The 20,655-nt window shown below is 39.9% G+C and overlaps 1 protein-coding gene across 2 annotated transcripts; it reads left to right on the top strand.

The window, feature by feature from the left end:
• On the top strand, positions 1-15,654 carry LOC136940946 (interferon-induced very large GTPase 1-like). 2 transcript variants are annotated; one of them, XM_067233290.1, is made up of 7 exons: positions 1-53; positions 6,005-6,177; positions 6,300-6,387; positions 6,493-7,122; positions 7,239-7,276; positions 7,416-7,591; positions 15,451-15,654. In XM_067233290.1, the coding sequence occupies exons 1-7, from the start codon at positions 20-22 to the stop codon at positions 15,479-15,481; spliced, it is 1,170 nt and encodes a 389-aa protein (XP_067089391.1). In that variant the 5' UTR covers positions 1-19; the 3' UTR covers positions 15,482-15,654. The 2 variants fall into 2 exon arrangements, with proteins under 2 accessions (XP_067089391.1, XP_067089390.1); XM_067233289.1 differs by lacking the exon at positions 15,451-15,654 and having other exon boundaries at positions 7,416-12,369.
• The last annotated feature ends 5,001 nt before the right edge of the window (positions 15,655-20,655 follow it).

Genomic DNA, 20,655 nt, shown 5'->3' on the forward strand with positions numbered 1-20,655 from the left:
CTCAGTCGTCCAGCGTTGTATGAAAGAAAAAGGACGAGGACGCACTTCAGAATGTAAGTAGCCTTTAGCTATCCATGACATTTGTATAAAGTAGCGTAAATAAATCGTCTAGCTCTTGACTCGCGTCTGAATTTTTTTTTATATAGAGAAAGTGAAAATAAAGTTATCAGCATGAGTATCAGCATCATTATAAAATGGTTTGAAATGCATGCTAATGTTTTGTCTGACAATAACAAGAGTTGAAATCTAAATTAATCATAGTTTAGGCTTAGATATAAAAAAAAGTGTCTCGCACTTTGTGATGCAATTAACTAGAAGTAACATTTCCAATTATCTAACACAATTTTAATAGATAAAAAAAAAGTGTCTCGCACTTTTTTTGTGTGCGTTAAGAAGCCTACTGTAGACAAACGTTCATACAGTGTCAAATTATCAAACCGCTTACTGGTAGGTTACACGTCACCCTTGTGTGCATACAGAGTTTATATTCCTTAAGTTTCGGTTTGCGAAGGATCATCATGGGATGCAGGGTCGGACTGGGACCAAAAAACAGCCCGGGACATTGAAACATACTTGTCTCTGTTTCTGCATTTGCTATTTGATGTTGCAAAAGAACAATAATCAGTAAACTATATTCAATAATGACAATCAATTCAACAAACTAATTTCCATATAATAAGCCTGTTAACAGACTGACTCTATTGTGTACAGTTGTGTACAGTGTACAATTGTGTACAGTTGCAGTGCTGCTCCTGTCAAAGTCCCGTGGGAGTCAGGTGGCTGAGCGGTGAGGGAATCGGGCTGGTAATCCGAAGGTTGCCAGTTCGATTGTCCAAACCAGCCCATCCCCACCAGGGGCCGTGTCATACGTTGAACATTCGGGGCTTAACCCGAACCTAGGACCTAGGCAAGGTTTTGATGTAATTTGAATTTGGAACGTCACATTAATGCGAGGGCGCAGTAGAATTTTTTTGCATTAATTTCAGGGCAAACGTTTTTTTTAGCTTTATGTAATATGAACATTATGTTGGACTTATATTGTTATATTTCCGGAAATTACAACCCAAACTTTTACCTGAAAGATTCAGGACTTTTGAGGAAACATATTTTTCCCACCCTTGCAGGAACCTAGATTTATGAAGTGACAGACCTTTCTTTTTACCTGGCTTTTTCAGTTCCTCCTGACATTTTTTCCCATCCATTTTATTCTTTTCGCATCAGCTTAATCTTGCTAACACAATAAATGAGGGTTTAGGGTTGTCTCCATGGCAACAACCTTGGTACATGCACCAAGGTTTGTTTGAGAAAGAGAGCATGCGCGACAACCGAAAACTGCACTTTTTAATGCACAGTCTGATCATGCGTTTAATTAAAACCTAGTGTAGCCTATTAGCTTACTTATCAGTCACATAGTAACTTAACACACATTGTTTTATTCGGTGTGTGAAAAAACTAAGAGAAAGCAGGCGATCTGCTGGTCCAATTTATGAGCGGGCAGAGCGGCCCACCGGGAATTCCCCCGATTCTCCCAATGGCCACTCCGGGCCTGAGCCCAGTGTTCAAACTAAACTAAACTGTGCATCTTTTAAAAAGTCTAAAAAGCTAAATGAAAATTCAAAGTACAATATTTGTGTCCAAGATGCAGTGGACTACAGCAGACAATACTCAAGTACTTATTATAATTAAAAACTTATCATTACAGTCCACTAATGACCCATGATCACCCATCTTTTTTAGGAAAGCTTAAGGCGACGGTTGTTGTGCTTTGCAGCTAACATTTCACAAAAAATATGTGAGAGTAAGTGGATTTTATAGGACTGCTTAGCTAATCATATAAATGATCGATCTCCCAACTGGCACTAGGGGTGGGCGATATGGCCAAAATCTTCTATCACGGTATGAGTCATTTTATATCACGGTTACGGTATATATCACGGTATAGTAATTGTTCTGTAAATTCAATTAAGAAATGGTACAAAATAACCATACCATACTTCATCATCACACTCGATTATTTATTACAAACAAATACAACTGCCTCACATGAGACAACACTTGAGTTAAAAACAAAAGACTCCAAAAAGTTACGAGTACGAGCGTTCCGATTGGCTGATGCGCAGTCATGCCATCCGCGTGGTGACCTACTCACAGCTCAATACGGATCCGTAATGCCCTCCGACGAAAATTTAAAAATGAGCGAAAGCAATCAGTCTGAGTTTTACTATCCATATCTAACTTCGGTTTTGGCATATCAACCTCGTTAAAGCTCGGTCGATATGTTAAAGCCTCAGTTTGATATTTCCCGACATGACCTCACTCTTAGTTAGTAAGTAGTTAGCCTTCACTAGTCATCCTAGATCAAGAATGCTAGCAACGCCACCAGTGTAATTTTACAACAATAATTTTACAGCACGAGACATAAAACTTGAACAACAAATCGAATTGGTTACCTGCAGAATGGGTCATTAAATATATAATTAATTAGCATCGGCATGAATGTGGTCCGCTTCGACAAAATACACTCCGTTCCGTCAGACCAACGCAAATGTGCTTCAAGGTCAAACGAAAATAGCAAATCAAATAAAAGTTAAACTACAATTCTAAATATCGCAAGAATGGGATTTATATGATGGCTAATATACAATACAAGAACCAGACATTTAATTGACATGTGTAATACAAAAATATAGTATAAAAGTATACCGCGGTTGAAACGGTATAGCCAAATCTCTCCCGGTATACACATTTCTACCGTTGCACGGTATTTACATTTAGCAGACGCTCTTATCCAGAGCGACTTACAGTAAGTACAGGGACATTCCCCCCGAGGCAAGTAGGGTGAAGTGCCTTGCCCAAGGACACACAACGTCATTTTGCAGAGCTGGGAATCGAACCGGTAACCTTCAGATTACTAGCCCAACTTCCTAACCGCTCAGCCACCTGACTACCTTATATATATACCGTCATACCGCCCAGCCCTAACTGGCACTGTATTATTGTGTGTTGTAACGTAAGGTCGGCGAAACAGCGACCATCAGTAAACGTTATGGATACAAACAAGAGTTTATATTATATATTAAGCTGTTCTTGTCTTTACTAAAATCAAAACTAATCAAAGTGCTGTTACAAATGAAGCGATTTGACTGGCTAACGTAATAGACTCGCTGTTTTTGCTGATACTGAATCGTCTTTAGCATACATTACATTCATTACCAATGTAACTTTAAGTTAAACATGTGCATTTAAACTTCACTTGGGGAAACTGACTTCACCTTCAGAGGCTCGGAGGGGCAGCTCAGTCGCTCCAGTCTTTGCCGGGATGCAGTGCCACCGCACCGCAGCAGACTCGCTGTGTGCGAGCCAGACTGTGTGAACGTCGCTCTGCACGTTTGATGCAAGGACGTAGCTATTTGAGGGGCAGGGGGCTAAGAATACATAAAAAATAAAATAAAATATTGTTCACTTTCGGTAAATGTATTGTTCAGTTCAATGTTTTGAGAAGCTTGTGGACATAGTGGCGTTTTTTTTTTACAAGTACAGTTTTTGGATCACCAAAGTTAGGGGGGCAGCTGGGGGGGCAAGGCTCTAGAGTGGGGGGGCAGCTGCCCCCGCTTGCCCCCCTGTAGATCCGCCCATGACCTGCTGCTATATTTTATGCCACTACAACTTCTAATTCTGCAGATGCTGCTAATACCTCATTTACTACTATTGCTAATGGAACTATTTTATTCTACTACACCACTAATACTACTGTGTCTGCTACTGCTATTACTATCCCAACTATAATTTCAGCTACTAAAACTAATATACTACTTCTACAGTTTAACAGTTCAGCTTTCAGCTTCTCCCACATTGTATTTAAGCTCTTAGCTTTGTTAGATGATGCAGTTCAGTTTCCACACTGCCTCTCTTGTGTGACTCACACATTTTTAAAATTCATTTCAGCTTTCAGCTTGCAGGTATTTTCACATTTCTGTATTCTCAGGATTTAAAATAATAATAATTTCATATCGGTCGACCCCTAACTGAAAGCACCAACAACGTCGGCGACCCTGCAACATGCATAATTTGTTTTGTTAGCATCCCTGTACAAATACAGAGACGTATCGAACAGGACTGGGTATGCAGCCATACAGACGATTAGTTTGTTCTCCATCTTGAAACTGAAAACTAGAAATATTTACCATGGTTGCTACGTTACGAGAAACAAGAAACAATCCGATTGGCCATCGCTAGCGAAAATAGCTCCTCATTTGCATAAAGTTGAGAAAATCTCAACTCGAATCGCTGGCCCCACGGAAGCGATTTGCCTGGCTCCATTGAAAATTAATGGAAGGCATCGCGTATTGCTCGCATTGCGTCTCTGTAGTGGACTCGCAGGGTAAGTCGTTAAGGTTTCGAGGCTGACGTTTGGCAACTCAAACCTTCAGCTCCCTCCTTCATTCCTCCATCCTTAATGTGCTTCTTCTTGAGCCATTCCTTTGTTGCCTTGGCTGTGGGTTTTGGGTCATTGTCATGCTGGAATACCCAATGCCCTGGCTGAGGGAAGGAGGTTCTCACCCAAGATTTTACGGTACATGGCCCCGTCCATCGTCCCTTTGATGCGGTGAAGTTGTCATTCATTGGCAAACTTCCGATGGGCCTGTACATGTGCTTTCTTGAGCAGGGGGACCTTGCAAGCGCTGCAGGTTTTCAGTCCTTCACGGCGTAGTGTTTTACCAATTGTTTTCTTGGTGACCATGGTCCCAGCTGCCTTGAGATCATTGACAAGACCATCCCGTGTAGTTCTGGGCTGATTCCTCACCGTTCTCTTGATTATTGCAACTCCACAAGGTGAGATCTTGCATGGAGCCCCAGACCGAGGGAGATTGACAGACCATTCCAGCCTTGTGTAGGTCTGCAATCTTGTCCCTGACATCCTTGGACAGCTCTTTGGTCTTGGCCATAGTGGAGAGTTTGGAATCTGATTGATTGATTGCTTCTGTGGACAGGTGTTTTTTATACAGGTAGAAACTGAGATTAGGAGCACTCCCTTTAAGATTGTGCTCCTAATCTCAGCTCATTACCTGTGTAAAAGACACCTGGGAGCCAGAAATCTTTCTGATTGAGAGCAGGTCAAATACTTATTTCACTAATTAAAATTCAAATCAATTTATAAAAATTTTGACATGCGTTTTTCTGGATTATTTTGTTGTTATTCTGTCTCTCACTGTTCAAATAAACCTACCATAAAAATTACAGACTGATCATTTCTTTGTCAGTGGGCAATCATACAAAATCAGCAGGGGATAAAAAAAAATGTCCCTCACTGTATCAACAGTATTCACGTTCATTTGGTAGTTGATAGCAGCACGGTCCAATACGGTCCAACTGCAGACCTCTCTCCTCAAGCCCCAGAGCTCTCTCCTTAGGCCTCTCTCACGCAGGTGTTATCGCCCCCGCTGGTCGGAGGAGGTCTTGTAGGCCTATTGATATCAATAATTTAGACTATGTTGAACTTCGGCGTTAGCATAAATCAATAGTGTTTAACAGTGAAAATTTGCATTTCGGCTAGCGTTATGTATGGTGAAAAAATTTGCACAAAATTGTGTTTTTCAATTATTAAAGTAGCTGGCTAGACCAACATTTATGCCATACTCATTTATGGCATGAATTTTTGGGTTTCATTTAGTGGATATTTAGATAGTTTTTTTTGCATAAATCAATAGTTCAGTGATGAATGCTGGTTTATACTCCAGGTCAGGTGGCTCAGCGGCTAAAGAGTAGTAGGCTGACGTTACGTTTTGAGTGGATGGCGAGCGCGAGACGCCGAAATGGATGCCAATAAGATTCTGAATGGAAAGTTTACTTTTAAAAAGTTGTTGTGCGATTAATTGCGAGTTAACTATGACATTAATGTGATTAATTGCGATTAAATATTTTAATCGTTTGACAGCACCAATGGAAACAGATAAGAGAGATCCCAAATATACATGGTTTTTATCAGTTTCTCTTTGTCACAAAGATGATCCAGGAAACATGGAGGATTTAAAACATGAGAGCTCAACGAAGACACCTGGTGTCACTATCAATCAACAAGAGCATGATTTCCTGGAGCCACAGCTCACAGACCCTCGTCCTCAAATCTTTGAGGAAAAAGGAACCATGGATGATGTTGGCACTGACAGCAAAGAAGAGGTAAGAATGCTATGTAGAGAAGCCAAATGGGTTGTAAAATAACACAAGTAACACAATCTTGAATTTAGCATTACGTCTAAACATGAGACCATGCATGAAATTCATGTCTATTCTTTTTTCAGGTTGATTACGGGGCTATTGAAATCACTGAATTGACTGTCATTGGCTGTGACTATCAACATCTTTGTTCCCCACAAGCTAGTCAAACAGGTATGATGACTTGTTCTCTTCATCCTTTTCATCATGAAACAATTTACAGACAGATAAGACAGTTAAGTCATACGAATAAGTAAATATAATGTGTTTTTTTTCCAGGGACACCTAAATTAACAGTTGTATTAATTGGCGACACTGACTCTGTAGAGATGGACTCTCAGAATCTACTTCTCACACATGACAGACAGTTATCTCTTATGGCAGCAGCTGGGTGCTCACAGATCGCACTGCGACTGTATGATTTGTGTGGCCGTCATGTCTCTATTATCAATATGCTGGGCTTACAGACCACAGAACAGGTTGACCAGGTGTCATTAGAGCATTACCTTGGTCAGGTCGCTCATGAGCAGGGAATCCACGCCTTCCTTTTACTCTCAACGCTGGGTCAGCATATTGATTCTCTCAGGAGAGAAGCACAGTGGCTCCAAAGAAAGCTGGGAGAAAAATCTCTTGCCTTTGTCATTCCTGTTTTTACCTGTGATAATCAGCAAGACTACAGTAATGTGTTACGTGAATTGAGAGCCCACAGTGACCTAAAGCATCTGATAGACACATGCAGAGATAGATATCACACCTGCAAACGGGGCATGGATGATCCCTTAGAGATGTTGTCATTGCTAGACAAAATAAACCTTATGGTCTCTGAAACCCCCCCCGGCTGCTACAGTGGAGAAATGTTTGATGAAGTGAGCAGGCCGACAACGGAACAAGAAGAGAGAGATGAATCCGGTATGCCTTCATAATCAATTTAAACCATATTGTTGTAGTTAAATAAGCTGTTACATTGAATCTACATTCAATCATCTTTTTCCACTCTTGTCTCTGTCCCTTGTCAAATCTATCAGGTGACATGAATAAAGAGGCTGTTGACATCAGTGACAAGGTAAAAAAAAAGGAAAAAATAACTTGGTAAAATAAAGTTATGGCAATAGTTTTTTTTCTCCATATACAGTATGTATTTCCAGTGACATTTCTGTAATATTATGACTTAAATGTGAACATGTATTTTATTGTATTCCAAGGGAAAAGAAACACCACAAATGGAGGACACTTCAGGTGACATGGTCGACTCAAAACTACTGGCCAACATAGAGATGCTGATGGACAGACTTCAACTACAACACAAACATGAATATAAGTTGACAACAGCTGACTTCCTCAACATTGGACCATCCTCAAAACACCAACATGAGCCCAGGTCAGAGAAGGAGTTAGCGCATACCTTCCTGCAGAAGTTGTTTCTGTTAGACTACAGAGCCAGATACATTCCTGTTAAAAAAGACAAAAGTGAGATGAAGTCCATAAATCATACTTTAACTGCTGATAGAGATAAAAATGTTTATGATGCTCTTTTCAGTGAGAGAGAACAAAGTGACTCTACAGACAAACACTCCCATGTTCACCCAATGGATGTTCAGATGGCTGTATTTCACTGTTCTGACAGTTTCCTTAGACAATACATGGTCACTAAACTCTCAGCATGTCAGTATGCCTTGCCTTTGCTTGTTCCTGACCTATTCACACAGGAGATTGAGTTTCCCCTTTGGACATTCAGGCAGATTGGAAAAAGCTGGAAATCAACAAGCAAATTAAATGGGATCACTAGCAAAAGTATGCCCATTTATAAAGCACAGACCCCAATGATCGCATTCTTTCGATTTGGATCTGTGTCTTCATCAAAGTCTCAGCTGATGAACAACTTGATAAACCAGCGTCACAGCACATTCTTCCATAGAGACTGCCCCGGCAGCACCAAAACCCGCATTCTAATGGACGGTGTGGCAGAAATCGGTTGGTACTGTCCTGCTGGAAAGACCGATGATGCGTTCACTGACTGTGTTGCATTCTGTAATCTCCGTGGCAATGCTGTTGTCCATGAAAAGCAACGGGACTTTTTGACTGAATTCTCCTCAGTCAATGTTGTTCTTTTACCAAGTCTTGGTAAAGATGACAAAAGGGTAGCCATTGTGCAAGATCTTGTCATGTCTCCTAAACCTCTCATCTGTCTCCTCACTGATGATGACTTTGTTGCTTCTGAGTTCAAACCTGGGAAGTACAGAATTGGTTTGAGAGACAGAAATCAGTCAGAGGTATCTAAAGAACTGACGGATATTATCCGCAAGATGCTGTCCCCACAGTGTTTATCCTTCAATCTTGAAAAGGTGGCAAAACAGTCAGGATTTAGGCTAGATGAAAATGATAAAGTTTGCCAAACAGGAAAAAATGCAGCTTTGGAGATTAAGGATCTGCTTAAGGTTAAGGCACTCTCTGAAATTAAAGACACATTCCTTCCATGTCAAGGTAAATTGTGGCATGACTGGTGTCGAAAGAACAAAGACCTTTATCGTCTTCAGGGAAACGTTGAGATGGAAAAAAGCAAAAAACAGCATGAACTGAAGAAAATTCGATACCAACAACAAGACGTATCTTTCAGTGAACTGATTAAGTTGTTTCTCACAAGCTTGCGCTCTCTGGGATCAGAAGAGAGAAAGTATTTCCTCAAATGGATAGTGATCTTGTTGGACGATCTCTCCACGAACGAGGTCTCAGAGCTTCATCATAAATATGATGAAAAGTGGTCCGGGGTATTGGCCTTAAAAAAGAAACATGACAAATCAGTACAACTCAAAAAAAAGCAATTGGAATTGGAAGAAATATCCGAGAAGCTGCAATCAGCAACAGTTGGCTGTGAGCATATCTGGCGGGAAGTGGGACAAATTTACGAAGCACATGTGTCTGTTCCAAGAGGGCGAATAGCTGAGATAAACTTATCTTACCTTCCTGAGATGGCTGCAGATCTTATGATATCTGGACATCCAATGGAGCTGATGGATGGTGATGCAGGTCATGTGCCTTTGACATGGATCAAGAGTGTTTTGGATGAGGTCATCAAGAAATTAAATGATCCCAGAGTCTTTGTTCTGTCTATCTTAGGAATCCAAAGCACTGGGAAATCGACAATGCTGAATGCCATGTTCGGACTGCAATTTGCCGTTAGTGCTGGAAGGTGCACCAGAGGTGCTTTCATGCAGCTTGTGAGGTTAACAAAAGAGATGAAAAAAGACTTTCCATTTGATTATGTTCTTGTTATTGACACTGAGGGACTCAGGGCTCTAGAACTTGCAGGAAAGGCAACCATTCACCATGACAACGAGCTGGCAACATTTGTGATTGGCCTTGGAAACATGACCTTGATTAACATCTTTGGAGAGAACCCAGCAGAGATGCAGGACATCCTTCAGATTGCTGTCCAGGCCTTCATGAGGATGAAGAAGGTCAGACTCTCTCCAAGCTGTGTGTTTGTGCATCAGAACGTTGGAGACATCACTGCTGGAGAGAAAAACATGGAGGGCAAAAGGCGCCTACAGGAGAAACTGGATGAGATGACTCAGCTGGCAGCCAAAGAGGAGGGGTGTGAAGCAGAGTGCTTCAGTGATGTCATTTCCTTTGACATAAAAGAAGATGTAAAATACTTTTCTCAGCTATGGGAGGGCAGCCCACCGATGGCTCCACCCAATCCACGTTACAGTGAAAATGTACAGGAGTTGAAGAACATGATTCTGTCCAAAACTTCAAAGTCAACTGCCATGAAGCTATCAGCATTCCAAACCCGAGTTGAAGATCTTTGGAATGCACTGCTGAATGAAAATTTTGTTTTTAGTTTCAAAAACACACTTGAAATCGCAGTGTACCGAAAACTTGAGGTTCAGTATGGAAAATGGACTTGGACATTGAGGAGTGCAATGCTAACCATTGAAAACCAACTTTACAACAGAATTGAAAATGAAAAACTCCACAAAGTTGACCAATCTTACCTTGTAGCAGAAATGAGGAAGACTTGTGACAAAGTGCAAGAAGCCATGAAAAAGCACTTTGAGGAGGAGAGAGATAAAGACATACTGGTTCAGTGGAAAGGTAGATTTGAATGCAAAATAGGTGAGCTTCATGAAGAACTTGTGAGGGGGTCCAAAAAGAAGTTGGAGGAGGTTATTCAACAGAGGGAGGCCCGCCACAAGCTGGATGAAAAAAATAAACTGTATGAAGACAAGCTCTTTCAAAAGAGCAAAGAGGTTGCATTGAAACTGAAAGACAAGGCAATGGATGAAGATCAACTTCATAAGGAGTTCAGCAGTGTTTGGGAAGAGTGGGTGGTTGAATTAACTAATGACACCCCTGCCATCAAGGACATTGACATAGCTGAAAGAATAATTCATGTTCTTGTAGAGATTGGTAATGAACCTGCTCTTGTACATGAGTGTAGAACAAGCAAATTGTACTCAAACATATGTAATTTGGGAAATTATTCTCAATACACAATCTTAAGTAAGCACTCAGATTTAAATAAATGCCTTCAAGATGAAATGAATACACAAGATGAACACAGGCTATCCCACAAAACCAGTCTTTGGGGTACTTTCAAACAATTCCTGGGAATTGATTTTTCAGGAAATAAGACAGTGAAAAATGATGACTTTGTGAACCATCTGACATATTCAGAAGAACAGCAGCTAGACACCTTTATCAATAGCGTTGTCAAAGAAACAAAAAACATGATCAAGGAGGCGCCCACAGCCACGAGAGGCTACAATGACAGTTATTTGCAGAACATAGCTGTTCATGTCCAAACCAGAGTGAAGGATTTTGAATCAACAAAAAATAACTATGCTCTCAAAAAGACATTCATTGTGGATCTGTCACTCCATGCATGCGAACATGCAGAACATTTTCTGTCAAAGTCCTACAGGGAATTCAAAAACAATAATGATGCACTTACTTACTTGGACAGACAAAAACCACAGTACTACATGATTTTCAAAAGATTTTATGAAGGTGCATCATCTGTGACTGTCCTTGGTGAAGTGATTTGCAATCAATTGAAAGTGTCCATGATTCAAGCCATCTATGACAAAACAGCAATTGATTTGGCTGACGAGATGCAAAGCAGTTACTCACCATTCAGTGGGAACAGGTCTAACTTAGAGAAACACATCCTGAAGTCGCTAGCGGAGAAAGAAAACTTTGACAGTTACATCACCTACGCTAAGAGGCCAAAGACACACTTTGAGTCCTTTATAAGAGAGACTGTAAACAAATACATATTCTCAGAAAATGATGTCAAAACTCTCAGCATTATCAAAGGTAATATAAAATGCAAAGAACAGTGTGTAAGCCATGCTCTGCACAGAGCAACTGAAACTGTCAAAACTAATCAAGGTGACACCATAATGTGGCTGAAATTATTTTCCAATTACCTGAAAGACGAGCTGAAATTTGAGAACAACAGATATAAAAATATTGGTGCCATTACTACATTTGAATTTCTTGAAGAGGTGGTAAGGCAAGGTCTTAAAACCAAAGTCAAGGAGATAATCGAAAGCCTCAGTGACGTGTCTCTACTCAAAATGGATAACTTCCGGGTGAGGCCAGATGATATTCTGATCAAGCACTTCTGTGACTGCTGCAGGGTACAGTGTCCCTTCTGCAAGGCCATCTGCACCAACACCATGAGTGAGCATCGGGGGGTAGATCACAGTGTCTCTTTCCATCGGCCCTATGGACTCACTGGATGGCACTTCAAAGGCACAGTACAACTTTGTACCAGTTTCTGCACATCTTCAGTTGCAAGTGATGGTCATTTTCTACCAAACCATGACTCAGATAAGTCAATTCCTTGGAAACAGTATAGAACTGGTGGTCCAGAGTACGCTGACTGGAGCATCACCCCTGACCTCTCTGAACTGCCATACTGGAAGTGGTTTGTGTGTCGATTTAAAAAAGACCTGGAAAACTACTATGGGAAAAAATTTCAGGGAAGAGGTCAAATTCCTAGTGAATGGAGGACGTACACTAAAGCCCAAGCTATTGAAAGCTTGAAGAAAATCTAAACACATATTTAAACTGTGTTGAGACTGACACCCCAACATGTATTAAAGAAAAACTCAATGTTAATATGAACAACCAACTTAATCAGGGATGATACATTTACATTTAGTCATTTAGCAGACGCTCTTATCCAGAGCGACTTACAGTAAGTACAGGGACATTCCCCCGAGGCAAGTAGGGTGAAGTGCCTTGCCCAAGGACACAACGTCAGTTTGAATGACCGGGAATCGAACCGGCAACCTTCGGATTACTAGCCCGACTCCCTCACCGCTCAGCCAACTGACTCCCCCACTCCACATAGAAACTCCCTTTCTATTTAAATACAAATTATATATATATTTTCTCTCTTTACATTTTTTTTGTGTTGCATACACAAGTCACAGACTGCAGGGTAACAAAATCCATTAAGTAAAAATGTATATAAACAGTATGGATGTTTGGTGAAAAAATACCATTACAATGCAATATATGTTGTTATACCATTTGTTTAATAGAAATGTCTGCAATAGCATGTTTCTAAATATTTTATGTGAATTTGTTTATGAAGTATTCCATGGAAAGACTATAGAACTGCTGGTCCAATGCTGACTCCCCATTGTGTAATATAGAGTGACTGTATGATCAAATAAGCAATGTAACATTATTCTTTAAACGTGGTGAGCAATGATCTAAATATTTCATGTGAATTGATTTATGATAAGGCTAATCTTTTCAAAATTGACAAATGAGTGTTCCTTGGAAACCAAGGAACTCCAACGTATGCTGAGTGGAGCATCACCGCTGATATATCTGAACTTCTGTTCTGAAAAGTAGAAATACTATTTATATTTACATAAAGAATGTTATGTAATTTCCTCTTTTGGTCCTGTTTGTGTTGCAATGAGAGTCCTCACCTGCATCATTGGGTAATAAAGTCCAGAATGAAAGGAAGGTTATGTGGATAATATATGTGAATTTTTACCTTTGTTAATATCTAGGGGAAAATACAACATTGCAATGAAAATCGGTTGTTATTGACTTTTGTTTTATTGAAATTGTTAAAATAACATGTCTCTAAATATTTCATGTGAATTGATTCATGATGTGGTTCGTCTTGACGAAATTGTTAGAAACCCTGAACTATTTGAATAAACTCATTCTTCTTTGAACCCAATAAATAATTTTTTTTTATTTATGACAATAGGAACATTATAATAACCAAAAATGGCACTTGCACTGATCTGATCCAGTTCTAACAATGTAGTCTCATTCTACCTTACTGGATCAACACAAACAAATGGTTGTATTCCATAGCAGAGCTCTGTAGCTTCTCCTAGCAGATCTGGCAGGACTTGGGCTGAAAGTCCCCTTTGATCCGAACGTAGCAGATATCCAGGCTCTCATGGTTGGGGAACTGAATCTCATGACCATCAGGTAGTTCCACCTCAAACATTTCTCCTGCCATCTTCAGAACAATCTGGGTGAAGACATATTAGTACATTGTTAGAATGATTACACATTTAGTTTTAGACTGGTTTTCAGATTACATGGCTCATAGTTTTCTTCAGGTATCCACCCCATATCCATATCAATTAATGCGTTAGCCTCTGATGATGACCTGGTGTGGCTCAAACTCTGTATTAGTGTGGTTTACTACTACTCAGTTAGCACAGCATCACACAGTGTAGGATAATCCCTTTATATGCACACCTAATGTGATTTGCGTGATATACTGCAGAATTTCCTCAATGTTATCATAACATACGTAGTTCCACTAGACTTTATCCCTTTATTAGCAGGGAGCAACTGCTTCAAAATCCAATAGAGGAAATTAGTATTACCTTCCACAATGAATTTTTGTAAAAACTCAGTTATGAGAGTAACTGTCTCAAATGGGACAAAGTCTTCCTCATCCTCATCACTGTCAGATTTCGGTTTTGGCCAGCAAATGTTCTTGATCACAGTCTACAGGGTGTTTTATGTTATTATGTCTTCATGGAAGTTGCAGTTAATCAGCATGACTTTCTAATAACCAATTTCTAACTTAACAATTTATTATATTGATGTGTTTGACTACTATATTCTACCTTTAATGCTCAGGATCTGTCTTAACTTGCTTATGACTTCATCAACAAAGTTTACCTTTCTAACAATGACATGAAAATGCTACACTATATAATGTAGCACTATTTGATGAAAAAGGATCTGTTCACTAAAGTCCCATGTAAGATGTTACCTGGCTAGACCACAAACAAATGCAGCAAGCGTACTGTATCCATGACGTTAGCTAGCAAGGCCAAGTTAGACATTGACTAGCTAACTTGCTAAACGTTAGCCTAAGAAACACTTAAAATGACTAAACATGGATCCTGCCATTCTCAAGAATATTCAATCACGTATGATAATCGGTTTAATAAGATTAACAAGCTATATTTCACTTACATTTGGTGGGCGGCTACCACCAGACACCATTGTTCGTGATCTCAAGTCTGTTACTATGGCGGGTAAGGTTGTTGTAGTCCACATGTGATTGGCTAAAATTGGAGACATCTGATAGGCTGCAGATCCTATCAGCCATATTTATCTTTTAGAAAAAATGCATTTGTGAATTTAAGCGCGTCAGGAAAGTTCCAAAAATCCACACATACAAATGCAGGGATTTGTAACTCGTGTTCTCCGATTTGTAACTCGTGTTCTCCGATTTGTAACTCGTGTTCGTCAGGTTGCAAACAAATGTAATGGGGTCATTTATTTGTGAATCGCGTTACATTTATTTGTGAATCATGAAATACATGTGTGAATCGTGTTACGTTTGTTTGTTTGAATTATGAAACTTATCTAACTCCATAGTTGTATGTTTGGCAGTGTAGCTCATAGGTAAAAGTAGCTAATGTGAATCACGTGTGGTTAAAACCACTCCAGTGTCGTGAAATGATTTTGACAGCAAAGTTGAAGTTTGCTTGCTAACGTTAACTTTATTGTCCAATTCAAGACACCAGAATTGTTTTATAAATAACCACACGTGATTCAAATTAGCTACTTACACTCTGATTCTCGTCCATCTTTTTATGAAACAAGCTACATCACTTCTTCTTCTTGTTATAATTTAATGTTGAGCCGTAACCTACATTTACTAGGCTACTGCAGGAAAATATTGATTATCTTGTTGTGGTCCATGGTAATCCAATTCTTTAGGTGGCGCTGTCAGATGAAGCGAGGGTCCTAGAACTGCGGTCCTGAAACTGCAGCTCTCCGGCTCTCCGGGCTCTCCGGCTCTGCAGGTACTGTACATGCTATTGTTACCAGCAGCTTTGAGTGTTCAGAGGCTGCTGACACATTGGATCATGTGGCACATAACGGTGCGTGTCCACTGCAGCAACGCAATGCGAGCGACAACATGTTTTCTATTCATTTTCAATGGAGCCAGGCGAATCGCTTGCGTGGTGCATTGTGGGTATTCGAGTTGAGATTTTCTAAACTTTATGCAAATGAGGAGCGATTTTCACTAGCGATGGCCAATCGGATTGTTTTCTTGTTTCTCGTAATGTAGCGACCATGGTAAACATTTCGAGCTTTCAGTTTCAAGATGGAGGAGAAACTAATCGCTTGTGTGGCTGCATATCCAGTCCTGTATGATAAGTCTCTATTTGTACAGAGACATTGACCAAAAGAATGAGGCGCAAGAATGCAAAATATTAATAAAGAATTTTCCTATAATTTGGCTCCTACACATAGTGTCAAGTGTCTGGACTGGACATATATATGTATCTGGATTCGGACAGAGTCGGTTGTTAAGCGTAGACCGTAGGGGTGCAAAACCCGAACCGTTCAGTTTTACATGTAAGCCGAGTTTTTTCGGATCTACGGAAAACCTTTTTTTTTTTTTTACACAACCGAACTTGTTGCCAATTTAGCGCCTTTTATCGCTATATCTGGCGATCTTTCCAAACCCTCCTCGACTTTTATGTTGTTGGGGACTTGCTGGTGTTTCAGAGACTGACATGAAAGCACGAATCGCAGTAGGCTACTGTCCTCAACGTGCTATTCCGGAACCTTTTTTATTGGATACGGCACCTTTGTCACTATGGAAAATGATTTGCCGAAATGAAAAAATAAATTACTGTTTGTGTAGTGTTCAAAGTTGTTATATCTTGTTAGTCTTTATTCCCCAAGTTCCACAAAAAGCTTGTGTTTGCATTTTCGATGCGTTTTGAGGTGAATCTTCAGGTTAAGACAGAGGGGGAGGCACTTCAAGTGACACTTGAGCTTGTGCTGGTTGAGTAGGCTAGCTGTTAGTCTCGTTACAACAAAATGTGCTTAACTTTTTCAAACTAGAACATGCATTTCCTGCAGAAAATGCGTTGGAATGCTGAAAGATGAATTATTCGTTTTTAAATTGCTGAAAATAGGCTATAGAAATGAGAAAATACCCCCAAACTGAAAACTGAAATGAATTTCAAAAATTTGTGAGTCACACAAAAGAGGCAATGTGGAAGCTGTTAGATGAACTGCATCATCTAACAAAGTGAAGGACTTAAATTCTTTGTGTCTATTCCAATATGTAATGTCCAGTACAATTCTAGTGTGGTCAAGCAGTATCACTCTTGACCTAGTCGTAACCCTCTTTTCTGGACTCTCACATTCGTAGCAATAGCAAACGGTTCACTGGCCCTCCTGGCCCTTCTCCACCAACTTCTTCAACGTATGACTGGATTCTGGAGCAGCACAACTCATGCTCCAGTGGTACCACGTACTTCCTTTCTCCAGCACCCTTAGGGCATGCAAGGTTATCTCGATTACCTTGAATGGTCCTATCCATAAATGTACAACAGGCTTCCCCGAACATCTGATGATGTATTGGGGCAGGTGGGGCAGGGTCTCCAAGGGGAAAGGGTAGATCATCCAGTGAGAAAGGGGGGGGACAGGGTCTCCAGGGGAATGGGGCCTTAGAACAGGGGTTGTATATCCAAAGGTAGTCAGACCCGCCGGTCTGACTCGTCCTGAAGCAGAAAAGAGTTACAGTCCCAGCATCACCTTATCTCCCATGATCCATGATCAAGCAGTAACTGAGTCAAATGAGATGCGAACAGTCGAACACCAATGATTAAACACAGATATTGAAATCAAGAACCCATTTGAGGATTTAAAGTGGATATTTTTAAAGTTCAAATAAATCCCTCCTTTCACACCCTTTTAGGGTGTGACAACAAACACAAATTAAAAAATATCCCATTACTGATTACACAATGTTGACATACAAATCAACAATAATGATGAGACTATGCAGCGTTATGGCCTAGTGGTGAGGACACACTGGACACAGTGGGAAAACCCTAATGATGTTATAGGGGAAAACCCACCGTCACTCCACAGAGTGGACATTCGACATCCATGTATCCACGGCAGACCTGGACATGCTCACAGGCCCCCTTCACCACTTACATACAACTTTAGCCAAGCTTTTAGAATTGTAATAAAATAAAATAAATTCGAAACAAATAGAAAAACCAGAAATTAGACAGGATATTTTAAAGTTGTCATAAGATCCCTCCTTTCATTGATAACTTTAATCAATACCCAATCTCCTCGTTTGACTCCTCCACTCTTTGGTTTACTGCTTCACCTGGAACAGAATTTAGCAGAAGACACCTCTTTTCTAGTGAGCATTAGGTTTAAGTTGTGGAATTATGATCTTCCATAATTCAATTAAAATGTTGTTACTGCATCTGGTACAGGACTGGGAAAGACTTCAATCCACTGTAAACATATCTATAGTTACCAGGCAGTATTGATCCTTCAGTTTTCTTATTGTTGAGCAAACACATGTAACAGCATCTAATAAGACAATACATCATAATTTGATATTCAGCTCCTATTAGTCATGCCTAGAAATGACAATCTGTTTCTTTGTTCCCTTCTTTAGAAAATCAACTGTTAGTCTAATTTCTTTCACTCCAAAAAACCTTTTCTGTCTTTTAAAACAGTTAAGTTTAAGACCTATATTGTTTTAGATTCTCTATTTTACTAAATCACACGTCTTTTTATCAAAGATATGATAAAAGCAATTTTCATTATGACAAACCAGAATCCGTATGCTTCATAACTGAAATATAGACCAAATAATGTTCTTAATGTAGCTATTAACCAAACATTTTTCCCAAATATATTTTCTATAAAGGTCAGATAGGTAGAACTTCATAACTCGTTTTGCTGCAGTTCAAAATGAGCCAATTAGCTCAAACCACCATAACCACAATTTATCAGACTTGATGAGTCTTCCCAAATTATTTCAGAACTGAATGTTATAATAACCCTCTTCATGCACTAATACCATTTATTAATACAACATTATCACAGCCTAACTGTTTATCCCAAACAGTATGCCAGGCTCTGATAAAACTCTCAAATAAAACTTAAAACCAAATTACAATTAAACTCCAAATAAAAATACATGTAGTTTTTTCTCTTGCTCATTTTTAGCCAAATTACATCTAATACCTTTATCAAAACTCTTAAAAACTGTAGATTTTACTATTTTGACTTAAAATGTTATCCCATGTACTTTCAAAGTACATTCATAGTTTCCTCTTCAAAACATCAGTGTTTAAACCAATCACCTCTTCACATCCACAAAACGTTCTCTTGTTTCATTTCATAACCTTCCATGATCCTCTCTAAACCAATCTTTTATGTAACTTTCTAATCGCATCCTAATTTTTCACATACATTTCCTCAAACCATTCTTTGACCAACACAGCTGGTTAGCGTTTACCGTCTATTCACTTAATTTTGCTCTAGTATAACTCTTCCAATTGTATTAGAACCAATTTATAAATATATAATATAATTTATATAGTATACCCTCTGGGATAACCTTTGTAAGATCTCAACGTAACGTGACTGTTTTAGCCCCCACCTTTCTCCATCTCTCCTCGGGATTTCTGTAACTTACATTTACATTTAGTCATTTAGCAGACGCTCTTATCCAGAGCGACTTACAGTAAGTACAGGGACATTCTCCCCGAGGCAAGTAGGGTGAAGTGCCTTGCCCAAGGACACAACTTCATTTTGCATGGCCGGGAATCAAACTGGCAACCTTCAGATTACTAGCCCGACTCCCTAACCGCTCAGCCACCTGACTCCCAACTTCTTGGTCAAAGAAAAAAACCACAACACACTCCTCTCTATTTTTATTAAACACAATCTGACTCCACACAAATATGACTCGTTCAGGGACTGTAACCCTCTTGTACCGGAGAGGACAAAGAAAAGAAAAGACACCACACTCCTCTCTATTTTTATTCAACACAATCTGACTCCACACAAATGTTACTTGTTTAGGGACTAACTATTTTGAGGACACTTAACCTCAGGGACTTTAACCCTTTTGAGGACACTTAACCTCTTTGAGGACACTTAACCTCAGGGACTTTAACTATTTTGAATCATAAAAACGTTTGATTTCCCACTACTGTTGATTTGACTAGGTACGATGAAACATAGTAATCGTCTAAATTTGGTTCTCAGTTCCAAATAGCAGTACTTTTTAAACAGGTGTCTGCTTACCTTTTTTATATTGAGGCGCGCCCGACGATTACGTCTGCCTCCTCGTACCGGTGTATGGGTCTCTCTCCCGATCTGTCGGTCGGGCCGGAACCCTCTGGACTCCCTCTTTTCAGCGTCGGGGTCACCATTTAAAGAACTTAATTCTTTGTGTCTATTCCAATATGTAATGATGGTATTCAATGACACAAGTCTGTGTTCGAGAAAGAGTGGTCTGGAGTCACAGAGGTCCCATAATATCAGCTTTAATGCAGCAGTTAGAAATCAACACGTCCAGAGCTTTGGGGTTGTCTACGTTTCCCTACCCGCAACAGAGTTTGGGTTGGTTCACGAAGTCCAACTGGCTATCTGTCCCTCCCCAGCATATATTTATACAGTGCAATTAAAACAGAAAGATGAAAAGAGGGTTGAGCTTGTTCTCTCGTGCATCAGGGAGTTGTTCTTGCCTACGCGTCCCACCTGCTCGGGTGCCGGTTTCAAGGTTGTTTCTGAAAATGAAGAGATAGAGACACAAAGAACGGCCTGCTTCCCACACCCTGTGCGAGATACCATGCCCAAGCCTGAGCACACTTCTCAGATCATAAGACAGAACTTTTATAAGCACAATATATTCTTTAGTCGCTACCCACAATGCACCACGCAAGCGATTTGCCCGGCTCCAGGCAGAGTGAGCAATAACAATCTTTCATGCATTATCACAACAGATTCAATAAAAAAAAACTGAGGCATTTCAGATTTTACTTTTCCACAGATAACCAGGTGTGGGCGATAAACATACCTGTGATATTTAGCCCAATACACTCTAAGAACCTTTAAGAAAATTAAAAAGCTTGCAGA

The sequence above is a fragment of the Osmerus mordax genome, chromosome 3, assembly GCF_038355195.1.
Source record: "Osmerus mordax isolate fOsmMor3 chromosome 3, fOsmMor3.pri, whole genome shotgun sequence".
NCBI classification, from domain to species: Eukaryota; Metazoa; Chordata; class Actinopteri; order Osmeriformes; family Osmeridae; genus Osmerus; species Osmerus mordax.

Excerpts from the sequence above, each read along its gene's own strand:
- LOC136940946 (XM_067233289.1), top strand. The coding sequence starts at position 20 with ATGAAAGAAAAAGGACGAGGACGCACTTCAGAAT. Across the intron at positions 6,178-6,299 it reads GCACTGACAGCAAAGAAGAG|GTTGATTACGGGGCTATTGA; the intron begins GTAAGAATGCTA and ends TTCTTTTTTCAG. Across the intron at positions 7,123-7,238 it reads AGAAGAGAGAGATGAATCCG|GTGACATGAATAAAGAGGCT; the intron begins GTATGCCTTCAT and ends CAAATCTATCAG.